The sequence below is a fragment of the Thalassophryne amazonica genome, chromosome 1 (assembly GCF_902500255.1).
Source record: "Thalassophryne amazonica chromosome 1, fThaAma1.1, whole genome shotgun sequence".
Classification (NCBI taxonomy): Eukaryota; Metazoa; Chordata; class Actinopteri; order Batrachoidiformes; family Batrachoididae; genus Thalassophryne; species Thalassophryne amazonica.
The window spans coordinates 133,113,951-133,132,299 of NC_047103.1; the positions used below are offsets into that span (position 1 = coordinate 133,113,951).

General features: G+C 43.3%; 1 protein-coding gene across 2 annotated transcripts in view; it reads right to left on the minus strand.

The window, feature by feature from the left end:
- mpp4b (membrane protein, palmitoylated 4b (MAGUK p55 subfamily member 4)) overlaps positions 1 to 18,349 on the minus strand; it is a 73,960-nt gene that overhangs the window by 22,555 nt on the left and 33,056 nt on the right. For both annotated transcript variants that reach the window (XM_034174855.1, XM_034174846.1), the window contains exons 6-9: positions 16,308 to 16,389; positions 16,044 to 16,129; positions 3,958 to 4,032; positions 3,656 to 3,852 (exon numbers count right to left, since the gene is read on the minus strand). In XM_034174855.1, coding sequence (XP_034030746.1) covers positions 3,656 to 3,852; positions 3,958 to 4,032; positions 16,044 to 16,129; positions 16,308 to 16,389 — 440 coding nt within the window. The remainder of the gene's footprint in view (positions 1 to 3,655; positions 3,853 to 3,957; positions 4,033 to 16,043; positions 16,130 to 16,307; positions 16,390 to 18,349) is intronic.

Here is an 18,349-nt window from a genome sequence, read left to right on the forward strand (position 1 = left end):
ACACCCAGTGCCTTCCTAGCTGTCTCCCTCACCACATTTGCAGTATTTATCCAGTTGTCCAAAACTGCTTCCAGTCCATCCAGTGCTTCTCTTACCTGCTCACGAAATTTCACACAACATTCTTCCTCCTTCAGCTTCCACCACCTGGTCCTTTGTTGAGCTCTCACTATCTTCTTATCACCTCTAAAGTCATCCTACAAACCACCATCTTATGCTGTCTAGTGACACTCTCTCCTGCCACCACCTTACAGTCTCTAATTTCTTTTGGCTTGCATCTCCTACACAGAATGCAATCCACCTGCGTGCACCTTTCTCCACTCTTATTTGTCACCCTGTGCTCCTCCCTTTTCTTAAAGTAGGTGTTCACTACAGCCATTTCCATCCTTTTTGCAAAATCAACTACCATCTGCCCTTCCACATTCCTGTCCTTGATACCATATCTACCCATTACTTTCTCATCACTTCTGTTCCGACATGCCAACATGCCCATTGAAGTTCGCTCCTACCACCACTCTTTCATGTTTGGGCACACTCTCCACCACCTCATCTAACTCACTCCAGAAGTCTTCGATATCCTTCATCTCGCAACCTACCTCTGGGTCATATGCACTGATGATATTCATCATCACCCCTTCGATTTCAAACTTCACACTCATCACCCTGTCAGACACTCGCTTAACCTTCAACACAGTCTTAACATACTCTTCATTTAAAAGAGTGAATTGAGTTTGTGTTGTTAAATGTGTTTGTAGCATGGCCCAAGCAGAGGGTCACCCCTTAAGAGTCTGGTCTGCTTGAGGTTTCTTCCTCAAAACATCAGAGGGAGTTTTTCTTTACCACTGTCGCCTGTGTTCTTGCTCTGGGGGTTGGTAATGAGTATGTATGTATGTATATATGTATGTATGTATATAAGGGGTGGGCGTTTATAAGCTTTGCTTCTGCTCACCCCCTTTTGGTCACACATGTCACTGTGGAATTGTCTTGTGTATCAGTTTTTTGTTATTGTTGAGTTTGTGTGCCAAATAAATTCATTCATTCATTTAAAATGACCCCAACGTGATTTCTCTTCCCACACAGGAAATTTTGCTGAGTAAAATTTACTCTGCTGGGATAGCATTTGATCCAGTCTAAATAGAGTACATTGCACTCTATCATAGAGTGAATCAGCTCGACAGTTATCACTGACTGAATGGTCCACCCCCTAAACATTGGTCCGCCCTGCTTCCACTGTGCATGTGTCATTCTGGAGCCCAGCCACCCGTGGGACACAGAGTCTCTCCACCCAAAGCGATCAAATGGATTAATGGGATTATTAACCATCAGACGACAAGGTAAAACCTCTTGAATCATTCCAAAGTCAGGTATAAGCAGAAACAAGGCCGTATTAAGCAGAAGAGAGGCTTTAAACGGTGACACAATGAAATGTCCGACACGCAGTGAACGCATCAGCCATCAGCTTGTGCAGCCACGGTGGTCTGATCGCTTCCTCCATCTGTTATTATGGAATAATGCTGAATTTATGCAGACAGGATTGTTGTACAAAAGCTTCAGATATCTGACTGTCGCTGAGATACTTGATGACTGGAGTGTGGTTTTAAGCAGAAAAGAGGTGATTATCAGTGAACCATGGCTGATGACGTAAGCGCAGTGAAGGTAGCAGGGCTGAAGGAGGACCGTTCGGTCTGCGACACCATTTGGTCAATGCAAGTGGTTTTACTCCAATAAGAATTGATTTTCAACTGTTTAGCTCTGTGATATATAATTCACTGTATTTGGACTGGGATCAAATGCTATCCCAGTAGAGTAAATTACTCAGCAAAATTTCCTGTGTATCCACACTATGATACAACAACTTGAACCCACTGCCTATACTCCTGCTCTTACTTTCCTTCCACTTGGTCACTTGCACACACCCACCTACATTTTCTCTACCTTTCTCCTCTCCATCATGTCAGCCAGCTCTCTCCCTTTACCAGTCATACTGCCAACATTCAAAGTCCTGACTCTTACTTCCACCCTTCTAGCTTTCCTCTTCTCCCACTGTCTCTGGACACGGTTTCCTCCTCTTCTTTGCCCAGCAGTAGCCCAATTTCCACCGGCACCCTGTTGGGCAACAGCACCAGTGTTGGTCGTTGTCAACCCGGGCCTTGACCCATCCGGTATGGGAATTTGATTTGTTATCTGCATCTTTAAATTTGATGCGTTTTACACCAGATGCCCTTCCTGACACAACCCTCCTCATTTATCTGTGCTTGGGACCAGCACTCAGAATGTACTGGCTGCACACCCCATGTGGCTCACCACAGCCACTACTCTACAGAACTGCCTTGGGTCCTGGATGGTAACCATTATTAGACAACAAGCCAAGCCCAACTCCCAAAAGTAACCATGTATCTGATGCAGCTAGTGGTTTGGATCATTAACACTGATGCTCCTGTGATCTGGATCATTCCCACAGAAATGCAACACATGGAAAAATATCTTAGCTGAATATCAACAGGGCTTTAATGAGCTCTATGTTAATTTTTCCAAAGCAGTGGACTGGGCTGATTTGGCTGCTCTTTGGAACATCCTGAGAATGTGCAAGATCCCCAATAAGTTGTAGGACACCACAGATGACCCACACAAAAGTATTGTGAGTACTTTGTGGAGTAGAGAGAGTCTCTGGCTCACTGAATTTTGGGATTCTTCAGGGATGTGTTCTGGTTACTACTCTGTTCAGTGCTTGCATGGTCTGTGTTTTGGGAAAAGTCATGGAGTCTATTTACAGGTGCCTTTGTGGGTGAATAAAGGTTCATTGATCTTCACATTGTTGTGAACTTTGTGGAATTAATTCATGCCCTGACTGCACTACTTGTAATGCTGAGGGAAGCATTGGAGTGTCTGGATTCATAATTGTTCTAGGTCAAGAAGATGATTTGTTGACCAAACACTGTAAGCAACCACAACCTTTGGCAGAAAACTATCCAGCTTCCTGCAGAAAACGAGATCCTGAAACTGCGCTGGAGACAGCCTCATGACATCACCAAACAAGTGCTTAAGTGGAATCCCCAAGGCAAGAGGAACAGAGGACGGATCAGAAACACAGTGCCAAGACCTTGAAGCTAACACTAAAAGAATGGGGTCAGTTGTAGCAGAAAGCCCAATACAAAGATGCTTGGAAATCTCTTCTCGCTGGACTATGCACGAGGAGGGGTAGCAGGCGATGATTATGATGAAGTTTAATATCTAGGCTTTCATTGTCTACCTTAACTTATCTTGGCAGTAATGTTCAAGAGTGTGGTAGCAGTTTGGCAGACATGAGCGGGCAGATCATTTAACTTCAGAACAAAGAAACTGTAGAAAATTGTCCCATCTCTCTGAAGTTGGAAAATCTGCATTTGGATGATCTTGAAGGAGTAAAGGGATTGACTCAATAGCTCCTGGCTGATCTGTGCAGACACACAGACAGGCTAACACACAGATGCCGTTGCAAAGCCTCACCTTTGAGGTGACAAATATGGAAAGACAGCTGTTCTGTGATGAAAGCAAAAACAACCTCAAAAAATTCCTGGTGATGAAATGTTATAATGAACACCTTTGACATTTTTTACAGCACAAAAACAATTATGGAAAAGCTACAAAAACAAAATCCTACTAAAGACAAACTGCTTACTGTTTCAGCAGGTGGGTGGAGGGAACCAGACCAGCACAGGCTGTGTTGCTGGGCAGTTTCTTGGCCTGCCACCAGAGGGCATCGGTTTGGTCCACAATCTGCAGAATGTCACCCTTCCTGAAGCTCATACCAGCATCAACGCAGGGGATGGTGGGGTCCTGCTGTGGACTGTAGTCAGTCATGGCCCGCATGTAGAGCTAATGTAGATGACGAGAGAGCGACTCAGAATTAAAAAAAAAAAAAATTATATTTAAAAAAAACAAGGGTGTGAAAGCGCAAGACAGGAGCAGAAAATGACGTACCATCGACTGGTTGTGGACCGGCCTGTCAGTGATGGGAATGACCTTGAACATGATGGTGCCTTGAGCTTTGGCTTGCTGATTATTTGCAAAGAATAATGATGAATCAATTAATGAATACACACTTAAATAACTATATCATAATGTGACTTATAAAACACTGTTTGTTCATTTAGTTTACTTCAGTTTAACAAGCTAAATGAACATGTACAAATGTGCGCACACACACACACACACACACACACACACACACACACACACACACACTATTTCCAAGGAGCTGGGACGCCGAATAATATGAATAAAAAATGAATGGGATTATATGCAAGTCATTTAAAGCCAATATTTAATTGAAAACAGTACAAAGACATGATATGAAATGTTGAAGTCCATACACTTTGTTATTTGTGTTTCTTATATACTTATATACAGTGGGGAAAATAAGTATTTGACCCCCTGTTAGTTTTGCAGGTTTTCCCACCTACAAAGAAGAGGAGAGGTCTGTAATTTTTATCATAGGTACACTTCAACTGTGAGAGACAGAATCTAAAAAAAAAAAAAAAAAAACCAACAGAAAATCACATTGTATGATTTTTAAATAATTAATTTGCATTTTATTGCATAAAATAAGTATTTGACCCCCTACCAGCCAACAAGAATTCTGGCTCTCACAGACCTGTTCATGTTATGTGCCGACGCGGGTTGAGGAGCGGACCTGCGTCTGACTGAACCCAGCGCTAAATAACCAGAAAGCGGTTCCAAAAACAAAACATTTATTTCCCTTTCCGTGCAATAATTGTGTACAACATAATATATAGCTTGTCTGGCGGAGTGAAGGACGGCGCGCTCTCCAGCGCCCAAAGGGATCGAAGCCCGGCGCTTCTGGACTCAAATTCACCGCCAAACACCCCCCAGGTGGACACGACAAACTGACTCTGTGTGTTGTGTGGCTGGGGGGGCCTGGCTGCCTTTTGTTTCTGTTTTCTGTCCTGTCTTTTGTTTTTCCTTCCAGGTGGCTTGCATTTGGGACTGAGTGGCTGTGTTGCTGAGTTTATCAGGACCTCACCCTGATCACCTGAGGCTGATCATCTGCGGCTCGTCAGGACTCTCAGCTGTGGTGCATCTACATGGATTGGAACATGGTGGCATTTAAGACTGGAGTACACAGTGTGTATTTGCCAGAGACTCGACCTTGTGACCAGACGGGTGAGATCGTCGTCTCGAGAGCCATCTCATCATCAGTGGATGCAGAGAACGTCCAGGTTTGATGCATGGTCTGTGAAAGAGGAGGGGGTGAGGTCTCACGCTCGTCAGCACACTTCCTGAGGTACGTTAGATTTTGTGACTAACATTTATACAGTCAGTAAATGTGGTGTCCCTCACACCTTATTTTATTGAGCTGTATGTAGTCGTTTAATCAGCTTCCACTGCGGTGGAGTTTTGTGAACTGGATGTTCCATGCCTGCAGGGTGGGAAGCTGATTAGTAATTAAGCCAGGAAGTGTTTGCTGTTTGTACACCTTTGAGCGGTCCCTCTGTGTGTAGAGTGTGGACTCACATGATGATTTCTTCTTTCACAGACTCGGTTTGTCGCGGCCACCTGGGGGGTGTCGGCGGGGTCCTTGGGTCCGAACTGGTTCTGGCTCCGGACCGTTTTGTGCTGCTGGGAGCACACCGCAAATCCGCCACGCCAGACCGCGCACTTATTTGTTTGTATTTTTTCACATCACTGTTATGTTTATTAAACTCTGTTATCCTTTGTACCGTGCTCTGCTTATTTTATACTGGGTCCTTCAAACGCTGGTCGGTTCTCCGGGCTGCGTCCGACACATAACACTGTGAAGGATAGAAGAGGTGAGGTAAGTCAACAGCTACAACTAATATCCTTCAAAGGCACATGCTATCAGCAACACATTCAGGTCTGAATTTAAGCTTTATGTAAATGAGCAGCTTCTCACAACAGGTGGAGGATCATCAGTCTGCACGCCACGGCCGTGAGAAGCGAGCTGCACAATTCTCATCAATGTTCAAATATACTGCGTAACAAAATACCAAATTACTATTAACACTTATTCAGACAATCAATCACCTCTGATGTGTGCTGACAGCATGTGTCCCTCACCCGTCCTCCTTCACAGGCACAATGTGTCAAACCCAGGCGCGGTCCTCAGCGTCTCACAAACGAACGTCACAAGGTCGAGTTCCCGGCAATTCTGCTTGAACCACTCATGGCTTAAATGCAGAACGCCATCTAATTATCTGCTTCAGCTGAAAGTCCTTAAGTCTGCATGTGAACATCCTCCACAAGTGCAGCCAATAATGTTGATGAGGGTGAAGGATTCTTCTGCCAGCACCGTCTCCACAGACAAAAACCAGTTTGCATACCACCTGGAGAGCAAAGAAAAGAAAACAACACAAAAACATCCAGCCAAACCCCCCAACACACAACAGTTCATTTTTCTTTAAGAAGCCCTCTTATTCTGCACTTTTTGCCTGTATTAATTGCACCTGTTTGAACTTGTTACCTGTATAAAAGACACCTCTTCACACACTCAGTCAATCACACTCAATCACCATAGCCAAGACCAAAGAGCTGTCTAAGGACACCAGGGACAAAACTGTAGACCTGCACAAGGCTGGGATGGACTACAGGACAACAGGCAAGCAGCTTGGTAGAAGACAACAAGTGTTATGATTATTTATTAGAAAGTGGAAGAAACACAAGATGACGGAATAACAGAGCTTCTTAAAGAAAAATTAGGTCTGTGTGAGCCAGAATTCTTGTTGGTTGGTAGGGGGTCAAATACTTATTTTATGCAATAAAATGCAAATTAATTATTTTAAAATCATACAATGTGATTTTCTGGATTTTTGTTTTTGTAGATTCTCTCTCTCACAGTTGAAGTGTCCCTACGATAAAAATTACAGACCTCTCCATTCTTTGTAGGTGGGAAAACCTGCAAAACTGACACAGGGTCAAATTTTCCCCACTGCATATATACACACACACACTAGTGTGTTGCCCATGGGGATCCATGGGCTCTAGATTGGGTAGTGTTTATAAAATAGGTAGCTGACATTTTTCAGGGGCAGTAATAAATTATGCAAAGTTTCTATAATGAATTGGAATGGTGTGTGAGTGTTGTGAAAGTGTAGGTACACGGACCCACAACAGGGGGCGCAAATGAACGGACAATGGAGTAAGTCAAATAACAAAGCTTTACTGTTGTGAAACTCGCACAACAAACACAACAGATTACAATTTCGGGAACAAGCCGAATTCCAATGGTGTCGTGTGGGCAGGCTCGAAGGTAGGAGACGTCTGTCCAAGTCGAACCGGAACCACTCTATTTCCATCGCCACCGAACCCCGGGAATACTGGAGCTGCCAAGTCCCGAACTCCCAGGTGACCACTGCCTCCGCTTGTCGGATCTGGTACTGCTGGCGAGGAACAAAAACAGTCAAGGGTGGGTGCGCTGCACCCAGCAACACGGACGGTGGTAACACCACCTCCCCCTCTCGTCAAGTAAACACTGAAGTGCAGGAGTGTGAGTACTTATCCAACACTGTCTTCTGCTGCTCTTCTCTCTCTCTGTATAAAGGCAAAAAAGTATTCAAGGTTGATATAGTCGGCTGGATACGTTACCTCCTCGGGAAAAACGATATCTCGGCAATGAGGTGGAGATGCCGTCCTGCTGATATACCCCTCTGATGATTGCTGTCAGCTGTCTCAGGTGATGGGTGACAGCTGTCACCCTGGCTGCTCCTGTGAGGCGGCAGCGCCCTCTGGTGCCTGGAGCCCGCACTCCAGGCAGGTCGCCCTCTGGTGGTGGTGGGCCAGCGGTACCTCCTCTTCAGCGGCCCACACAACAGTGAGTCCAGAATGTTTTTAGAACCTTAGATCTTAACAGTTTTTAGAAGAGGAACTCAATCCTTTTGTTTCCTGTTAATTACATATTTTTTATGTTAATTTGCTGTCTTACTGTATTCATAAATTGTCTAGGTTCTTGTTATCCTATACACTATTATTATTATTATTGTCATTATTATTATTATTATTTAATTTTATTTCTTATGTTTTGTCATTTGATTTATAAATGGACCACAATGGAAATAAGTGTTTTCACTTTCTTGTGTCATCTATGTATTTTTAACGTATTTACAATTATGTACTTACACTGAACTTACTAAATAAAATCAGGCACGCACGCATGCATGCATATATGCACACGCGCATGCACGCACGCTTTTAATAGTAAGTCCCTTCAGCTGCTCTTTACCGCTCCCTGCTGGAATGACATGTGAGTCCAGAATGTAATTATCAACATCCATTGTTCATTGTTGTCAGCTAATATCTGTAGTTTCTGCAAAAATGTTAGTCCTATCAATGATCTGTTTCAGCAGCGTTCATCCTTGACCCAAAATACATAAGCATACCAAACAGAAAATGTCAGCTCTCTCCAGTTTTTCCGTTATTGAAGTTTTCACACGCACAAGCGCACAAACACAGAGAAAGCTTTTTATCTTTTCTGCATTCTGCCCCAAGCAGGCGCTTTTATTTTTACACACCCACAAACAGATGTTGACGGAAGACATCAAACGCACTACACTTTTCACTCATGGTAATGGCAACAATAAATCAATAACACTAACACTGTTAAACTGACATGAACTACAATAGCAACATTTAAAACTCCAAAAACCCGATCTCCCATGGTGCATTGCAGCAAAACATCCATTGTTGAATGTTGTTACCTAATATCCCCAATTTCTCCAAAATATATTTATTCTAACAACCTCCTGTTTTGGCAGTGTTCATGCTTGACCCAAAATACATTAGCGTACCAAACTGCAAATGTCAGCTCTCCCCAGTTTCTCCGTGATCGAAGCCATCACACACGCACGTATACACAGAGGTCACTTGGCTATTATAATATATCTTAATTATAATACATCTTGACTCAGTCTTGCAGGCCAGAGTAGCTTCCAGCAGGATTATAAATGAAAAATACATATTAAAGTGGGGATATTGCCAGGTTTTTTTTTTTTTTTTAGAAAGTGAAGACTGAGCAGGATGACTAGGGAAGAAATGAAAACAGAGAAGACATTATGCTGGAGAGACCAGGTGGTTCAGAGCACGAGAAGGCTACAGAAAGAGGAACAAATTAATGCATAAATGAAGAGGAAAAATATGTGTATATGAGGGATGAAGATGAGGAGTATTCAGATATGGAGGCTGATGATGATGGAGGAGATCATGATGGCAAGGAGGCACAGGGTAAATGGACTATCTTTTTATAGCACTTTTCCATCTGCATCAGAAGCTCAAAGCGCTTTACAATGGTGCCTCGCTTTCACCCATTCACACAGACACACTCACCCATCGATGTCAGGGTGCTGCCATGCAAGACGCTCACTACACACCAGGAGCAACTGGGGATTAAGGACCTTGCCCAAGGGCCCTTAGTGATTTTCCAGTCTGGCTGGGCTTTGAATCAAGGATCCTCTGGTCCGAAGCCCAACACTTAACCACTAGACCATCACACACAAAAAAATAATATTACATGAACATTGTAGATATTGTTGGGCTTAAATAATGTGAGCATTTATGTCCATAATGGTCTGTTTCTGAACATGTCGGTCATAGTTCAGTGGGAGCTTCTTGTGGTCCTTCATGAGGCAAAAAAGGTCATTTGATTTTGGCAGGGAAAGTGAGGTATCTCGAGGATAGCAAACCTCCAGGTATAGATGTCCTGCCATTGTCAGGCAGCATTTTGGAGTGAAAAATGCATGATTTGGGGGTTTTCGACTTCAGGGGATATGTACAGATCATTTGGTCAATGATATGCATTTTCTTGTTCATAATAACCATCCCCATTTTTAAGGGGGTAACACTGAAATGTTTAATTTTACAAAATAATACCACCCCCTACTGAAGTCTGTTTCTGAGGATGGCACAGATAAATCCTTAGCTGTTAATCAGATGCCACTTTCCACATACTGTAAGTCAGGGGTGGGCAACTTGTTCCAGAAAAGGCCAAGAGGGTGCAGGGTTTTTTCAGCCACTGATTCCACCAGGTGATTTCACTGATTAACTGATTCCATCTGCTCAAAATGATATTAATCACCGTCTGTGACAGAGGCGTAGGCAGCAGGGCAACGGGTGGGAACAGCCCCCCAACCCCCTTAGCGAGTAAAGATCCACTTTTGAAGACATTTTGCACATACGTACAACTACTACTACTACTACTAATAATAATAATAATGATAATAACATATTTTTAATAATTAAAACATTCAATCAGTATTATGCTGAGTGTCCTAGTTTTACTCCTACAATTCTGTGCTAAGTGGAATTGAGGAACAACATAAAAAATGTTTACTTGAAATCAGATTTCACAATGTATTGTGACTTTTTGATTTTTTTTCCCCCTGTCTCTTCAGTTTGTAATTTTAGATAAGATGTAAAGCTGAAGTTGCAGGAAATTACTTACATTGGTATTTGAAAAAGGTAAAATACTAAAGGATTTATAACTAAGCGAGAGGTCTGTACGGGGAAATATTAGACCAAGGTATTGACAGTACGGACCGAGCGTCAGACCTCTGTGCACACAGAGGTCTGATATCCCCATACAGACTGAGCAAGCGAGGTTAATAATTTGTTTATTATATGGATATTTGATATATATATATATATATATATATATATATATATATATATAAAACATGCAAACTTACAGTATAGCCCGAATATGCTGCTGATGGTGTTGGGCTCTTCGCTTTCTTCACCTCCATGAAGAAGTTTCTAACAGACGGTCCTGTAATTAGCTAGTAAGCTTTCAATCTGTGTGTTTTTTCTGATGCTGTTTAGAGATTTACGGAGTACGTTCATGCGTGACTTTCTAATCATGTTTTTAGCTTTCTGGTTTGTAACAAAAAGCGGACGATTGTCATGGTAACCGGCCTGATATGGAAAAATATCTGACCGGTAATCAACCAATCAGAGCACGTGTAGCCTCATAGCCATATAATAATAGAGCTTCTCCCCCAAAGAGGGGGACCTACCCCCCGCCGGCATGCAAAAGTCGACCTCAACTCTAACACTATTGTACAGTAAATTTCTGAGGAGAGCACTGATTCTGGAAAATCAGTTTTAAACTGCTTCCGCCAAAGATCATCAAGAACTATTCAGTCTAAACCTGCAACATCTAACCCAGTGACTACATAGCTGTCCACTTTTTCTTGACTCATAGTATGTTAAAGGATACATGTTCTCTTTACCAATAAATCAAGCTTATTTAGCAAATTCACAGTACAGAAAACAGCAGTGCTACCTTTGTCTAGGAACGCCAAAGTGATCACTGTCTTATTGCTTTTCTTGGACGTCATCTGGACTGACACTACAGGAAGCTTACAGTTGTGATCGCCAGCACAAGTAAGGCCACTGGACACTGTTCTTCTCTTGACTGAATATGAAGCATTATATAACGCCTGGATAGATTCTTATCATTTGATTGCTGGTTTGTATGTCACGTGATATTGTATGTCATGTGATATTGATCATTCATTCAATTTGCCATTGTGCTCCATTTACCGTGCAATTCTGGTTCCACTGAGCGTGCAAATTTGGTTCCATATTATTTGTTCCATTGCACACTACGACCACCGCATGCACACACGAGTGGTGACAGCACTTTATAGCTTATTGACGGTGCTCATTCTTCTAACACAAAAGAAAAACAAATCCAGTACGCCGTAAGCTGTCTGGTGGCATTTGCAATATTCGCTGGGATGTATCTAGCTAAAGAAGAAGTGCTGTCGGATGAAGAGCATAACAAATTCCGGTCACGAGTTTTCATTGGACTGAGAAAAGCAGAAGTACACAAACAAGTCAGTACACAGCATCAGCTATGGATGACTGTCAGGATTGTTTTTTAACTATATGATTGTTTTTGCAAGTTGAACGAGAACAGTTTTGGATTAGATTGGACTCCTGTTTAAAATTCGTGTTGGACTGTTTGGAACCTCTTGATGTCAAAGGACCAGTGACACATACCAAAATGTAAGTCCCTTTCTCTTGCTTAAAAATTAATAAAATATCAAATTTTTAGATGTATTTAACAAATAATAAATGTTTTTTCATTCGAGCCTCATTGAATGTAACATTCCATCTTTCACCTCATGAAATATTCGTACTATTGCACTCATAAACATTCATTATTTGTATATTGTGCGGTGTTTCCAACTACACTTGACACTCACTCGTATTGCCTTCGTCATTCCACAGTTCAAAAGTTTGTAAAGTGCCTCAGCAAGCACAACAGATTTGACTGAATTCACATTTCAAAACGTTTCAATGTTCTCAATGACAAAGACAGCCAGCATTTTAGTGAACTTCACAGGACCAGGCAATGTTCTCCAATGGACAGTCTGCAAACAACCAAACATGCGTTCTGTCTGGTTACACACACATGAAGGTTTTCGCCATTGAGCACCATAGTGCAAAAATAAATGAGACTTATTGACTGATACTAATTATATATATATATATTTTTTTCTTAATGAGGCATTTTTGGACAGATATGTAAAATACTCCAGTGGTCACATGGACAGCAGCACAGAGGAATCGCGTATGCAGACTGAAGAGTCCATGCTCCCCTGTGCCAAAGAGGAAAAAGAGCATCCACTATTCCAAAAGCACCAGGCAAAAAACTAAACAAATAAAAATGTCTGTGATGGTATGAGGTTATTAGTGCCCGTGACATGGGTCATGGAGAAATGTACTTTAGAAAGATCGTATATGTACTCATCTTAAAGCAACATATGCTCCAATGCGACAGGCCTTTTTCAGGGAAGTCCCTGCATCTTCCAGGAGGACAAAAATCACACTCTGCCTTTCTTAACAGTGCAAGGCCAAGTGCACACAGATGGCATGTGGTGGGAGCCACGATGGCTGCACACTATGAAACAGCTTATTTAGTGCTCTTTGGAGTGGGACCAAATGTAGACCTGACAGAATTTACTTTTCCTTTGCTAAATTTACTGTGCAGGTTTTGCATGATTTTCCAATCATCACATGCTGTTTTGATTTACATCTACACAGCGTCCCAGCTGCTTTTGGAAATGGGGTTGTACACACATTATGTTTGGTATATTGTTGAGAACTATCAATTCTTTCATTAATTCAACCATTTGAAGCATTCTGATGTTTTATTTATGCCGGTGTCGCTGACCGAATGGTCCCCCCCAAAAAAATCAGTCCGCCCTGCCTTCACTGAGCATGCATCATTTCGGAGCATCAGTAGCAATTCACTGATTATCACATCATTTCTACTTCAAACTGCACTCCAGTCATTATCTATCTCAGCGACAGGTATCTGAAGCTTTTGTACAACAATCATTTCCACATAAATTCAGCATTATTTCATAATAAAAGACGGGGGAGCGATCAGAGTGCCACAGCCACACTCGGACTGGTAATCTGTGATTTTGGGCATTTGCCCGGTGGGCCGCTGCACGTTTAGACGTGCGTGGGCCGGCCCTCCCAAGTTCACACCGGCCCCGTTCTCTACCCACCGGCCCTGTTCTCTACTTTGTAACTGCGAGTAGGTAGTGACAACTCAAAAAAACCGTTATTGAGGTTTAACTTTTACTATTAATTGATAAGGAGGTACGTGCAGTTTATATACCCTTTACTTGTAGTAAACATCTTTGTGACGGTTGGAATATGGTGTAATTTTCTTTTTCTTTTTTAAATTGTAAAATCCTTGCAACAAACTAAATTATAATAAATATTACTTTGTTTAAGCAAAACTACGATGTTCCTCTTGTATTTGGCGGATTTATGTCCAAAGATTTTGCAAAAAATGTGTTGCGGTGCATGGGAGTATGCATCTAAAGCAGGGGTAGGCAACCTGTTCCAGAAAGAGCCAAGAGGGTGCAGGTTTTCTTTGCAGCCACTGACTCCACCAGGTGATTTCACTGATTAACTGATTCCATATGCTCAAAGTGATATTAATCAGTAAAATCACCTGGTGGAGTCAGTGGCTGCAAAGAAAACCTGCACCCTCTTGGCTCTTTCTGGAACAGGTTGCCCACCCCTGATCTAAAGGCTGTCGTTTTCCATCTGATGTGCAATGTTGCCAGATTGGGCAGTTTCCCAATTGGGCTGTTTAGGATGGCCGTCTGCAGGTAAAAAATGTTTTTCTGTAGATTTATGGCCATAGAGATCAATAGACTTTTGTTCAAATTGGGCGAGATTTAGTGCATCCAGGCAGTTTTTGAGCATTTTTTTGGGCTGGAAATCATCAGTCAGTCACATCTGGCAACCCTGCTGATGTGATGAGTGGCGCAGGTCCATGGGAACACGGATGCATGTCGCGCATATATTTTCACTAGATAAATCATGGAAAGAGGTGGCAAAAAGAGGAAGGGGGAGCGGAGAAGATTCGGGACAAAAAGCAGAAAGCTCTACAAGCTGAGGCTTCCGGGTGTTTTAAAATAGATAATTTGTTTGCTGTGGCCAATACTACTTCTAGCATTGCTGCTAGTGCTCCCGACGTCCCTACTACAACGGGCGAAAATGCAACTTCAATGGGCGAAAATGAGGACAACTTTACTGGAGAGGTTAGTCCAGGCTCAAAGCCAATTGATGTCTATGTTGGGTCGGAATCGGAGGATTCCGTGTCCAGTGAGCAGGTCGTGGGAAAGGACGCACAGGAGGTGACAGAACCTGAAGTTCATCATGCTAGTGCTTCTACTGTCAACGTCCCTTCAGCTACGTCTGAGGCCCAGCCTGCTATGGATTATTTCAGCCGCCCTAACTGAAACGAGCTGTCTTTATTTTTTGAAAAACACCCAACACCGAACACAAAAAATACCCTGAATAAGTGGTTGTGTTCCCCGAGACTGTCTGCTGTAAGGTAAGATAAACTAAACTAAACACACGCACACACACATTACTTCTCTCTCTCTCTCTCTCTCACACACACACACACATTACCTCTCTCTCTCTCACACACACACGCATTACCTCTCTCTCTCACACACACACACACATTACCTCTCTCTCTCTCACACACACACACACATTACCTCTCTCTCTCTCTCTCACACACACACACATTACCTCTCTCTCTCTCACACACACACACACACACACACACACATTACCTCTCTCTCTCTCTCTCACACACACACACACACACACACACACACACACACACACACACACACACACACACACACACACACACACACACACACACACATTACCTCTCTCTCTCTCTCACACACACACACATTACCTCTCTCTCTCTCTCTCTCTCTCTCTCTCTCACACACACACATTACCTCTCTCTCTCTCTCTCTCTCTCTCTCTCTCTCTCTCTCACACACACATTACCTCTCTCTCTCACACACACACATTACCTTTCTCTCTCTCTCTCTCTCTCTCACACACACACACATTACCTTTCTCTCTCTCTCTCACACACACACACACTTTGGAGACACAAAAGCTTTTTTCCGCTTGTGTGCTTTTGCTTCCGTTTTGTACTATGATCAAGGTGAAATGACAGTAAAAGTGTGTGTTCATGGTGTTTAAGTGTATAGTATTTGTTCATTGGGGGTTCGGTATACACAGGTGGGTGTGCGTGTTTGGGGGTGGATTCATCGCCAATAGTGGGCTGGTCCAGAGGAGAAATGCCAGGGCCGAAATTTGTTCCCAATCTGACCCTGGCCACAGCAACCATCTGAGTCTGACATGCTGCTGCTGTGCCTACGTCATTTTGTAGAGTCAGTAGCAACCCACAGATTAACGTCTCATTTCTGCTCAAAACAGCCTCGTTTCTGCTTAAAACTGACTTTAGAATGATTTGAGAGGTTTTACTTTGTCATCTGATGGTTAGTAATCACATTATTCCCTTTGATCACTCTGGGTGTAGAGTCAGACTCAGAGAGTCAGTCTCAGACACATGCACAGTGAAGGCAGGGTGGACCAATTTTTAGAGGGAACCGTTCGGTCGGCGACACCGGAAATAAGAATCAAAAAGGGATTCAGTGTTTGAAATACAATAAATTCTGACCTACCACAACCTGAATAACTTGCTCAGGTTCCATTCCATCAACAGAAAAGCCGTTCACCTCAATGATTCGGTCCCCTGCATGGAGCAGACCTACATAAACACACATGATTGTCCAGCAGTGCACATGACAAACACTGCTTTTTCAGTGTCCAACTGCAAATTAGTACACCACAATCCTCTAAGGTCTGTGCTGTGGCACAAATTCAGAACATATTCCAAGAAAGAAAAAAAAAACAGTCTTAAGAGTGTGAAAGAAAGAGAAGCTCACCACTTCGATCAGCCAGCCCACCGTGAATCACCCGCGCAACAAAAATCTCCCCTGTGATCTCGTTTCTCTTTATTGTTGCGCCCTATGACAAAAATGAAAACATGAAGTAAATAAATTAAAACAAATCCTAAACTTACAAAAATAAAGAAAATAAAAGTGACATGGGCAGCCATGACTTCGAGGACTAAAATGAAATGGAATTGTGGAAGGTGGACTGTGATGGGTTGGGTCCAAACCAAACAGTGGATCAGAGTCAGTGAGTCCAGAACTGTTTATTTAACAATGAAGTTGTTTCCAGTGAAGAGACAGTAAGCATTTCCTGGGTCTTTTAATAGGGTTTTTTCTAGAGTATCAAAGTGTGACATCATGTATCCGTAACAATGCTAAAACTGGTTCTGCGCTCTCTTTTCAAAATGGCCGTTTTGTGCTTTGAGGACCAACCCAAGTGCAACGTGCCGACTGTTGTCATGCTTGTGAACAATTCTGATGGGTTAAAAGCTATTTATACATTTTATTGTATAATTTTATTGTCGTTAGAGTGGTGATGATAGAATATGAACTATGTTTGCATGCGGCGGGTCCTGTACTTGCGTTAGACACGAGAAAGAAGCTGATTTTAAAAATTATACAATGTGCTGCAGCCAGAAGACCAACAACACTCACGGAGGTCTACTCGTGTCCGTCTCAGTATTTAGCTTTTATAGTGCAGCAGATCACAGAATATTTACAGAGGAATCTTTCAAATGGTGAAACAAGCACCAAATTCAGCACAAATACTCCTTAGACATTACTCTTCTGAAAAAAAACAAAAAACGATTGGCCACTTGAATTTTCAATAGGCAGATAGGGTCAACTGAAGAATTACACAGGGGCCAAAATGAAAAGATTTGCCAGTCATATTGAAAACTATACCACATTATTTATCTGATCATAAATATTCCAAAAAGGTATATGTTGTGAAAGTGTCGTGACACGGACCCACAACAGGGGGCGTTAATGAACGGACAATGGATAAGCCAAAAGTAACAATTTAATGTTGTGAATCGCACAACGACGTACAGACAATAACAATATGGTGGACTGTCAATCATACACCAGGTGACGTGTGGGCAGGCTCGACGATAGAAGACGCCTGGCGAGAGAAGAGCCGGATCCCCACACAGCCTTCACCACCAACGGAGCTGAAGAACACCGGAGCCGCCAAGCCCTGCGCCCCAGGTGGCCGCTGTCTTCAGCAGTCAGACCTGGTACTGCTGGCAGAAAACAGAGACAGTCCTGATGAGTGTGAGTTCGCACACTCAGTAATCCCACAGTCAGTGTTTAGTTAGGAGGGAGCACCTCCACCTCCAATCACACACTCGTGCAGCTCCTGTTTCACCACTTATCTGCTTTGGGGTGTGAGGCAAAGCCGTCACTGATCACACCAAACGCCAATCCCACAGATAAGGACACACCAGGAAAACGGCTGCAAAGAAGTTCAGATTAATACTCAATGTTTGGAGTCAGCAGAGAAAATTACCTGAATGGTAGCTGATTTCTCGGCGAGGAGGTGGAGTTGCAGTCCAGTCTTTGTAGTGGTGGTGATGGGTGACAGCTGGTGTTGATAGATGACAGCTGTCACCTCCAGCGGCTCCGACGCCCTCTCGTGCTTGGAGCCCGCACTCCAAGCAGGGCGCCATCTGGTGGTGGTGGGCCAGCAGTACCTCCTCTTCAGCGGCCCACACAACAGGACCCCCCCCTCAACGGGCGCCTCCTGGTGCCCGACCAGGTTTATCCGGGTGCCGGGCGTAGAAGTCGGCCAGGAGGGCCGGGTCCAGGATGAAGCTCCTTTTCACCCAGGAGCGTTCCTCGGGACCATACCCCTCCCAGTCCACCAGATACTGGAAGCCCCGACCCTTGCGACGGACGTCCAGAAGCCGATGCACGGTCCAAGCCGGCTCCCCGTCGATGATCCGGGCAGGAGGTGGTGCATGTCCAGGGGTGCAGAGCGGTGAGGTGTGGTATGGTTTGATACGAGAAACGTGAAAAACAGGATGGATCCG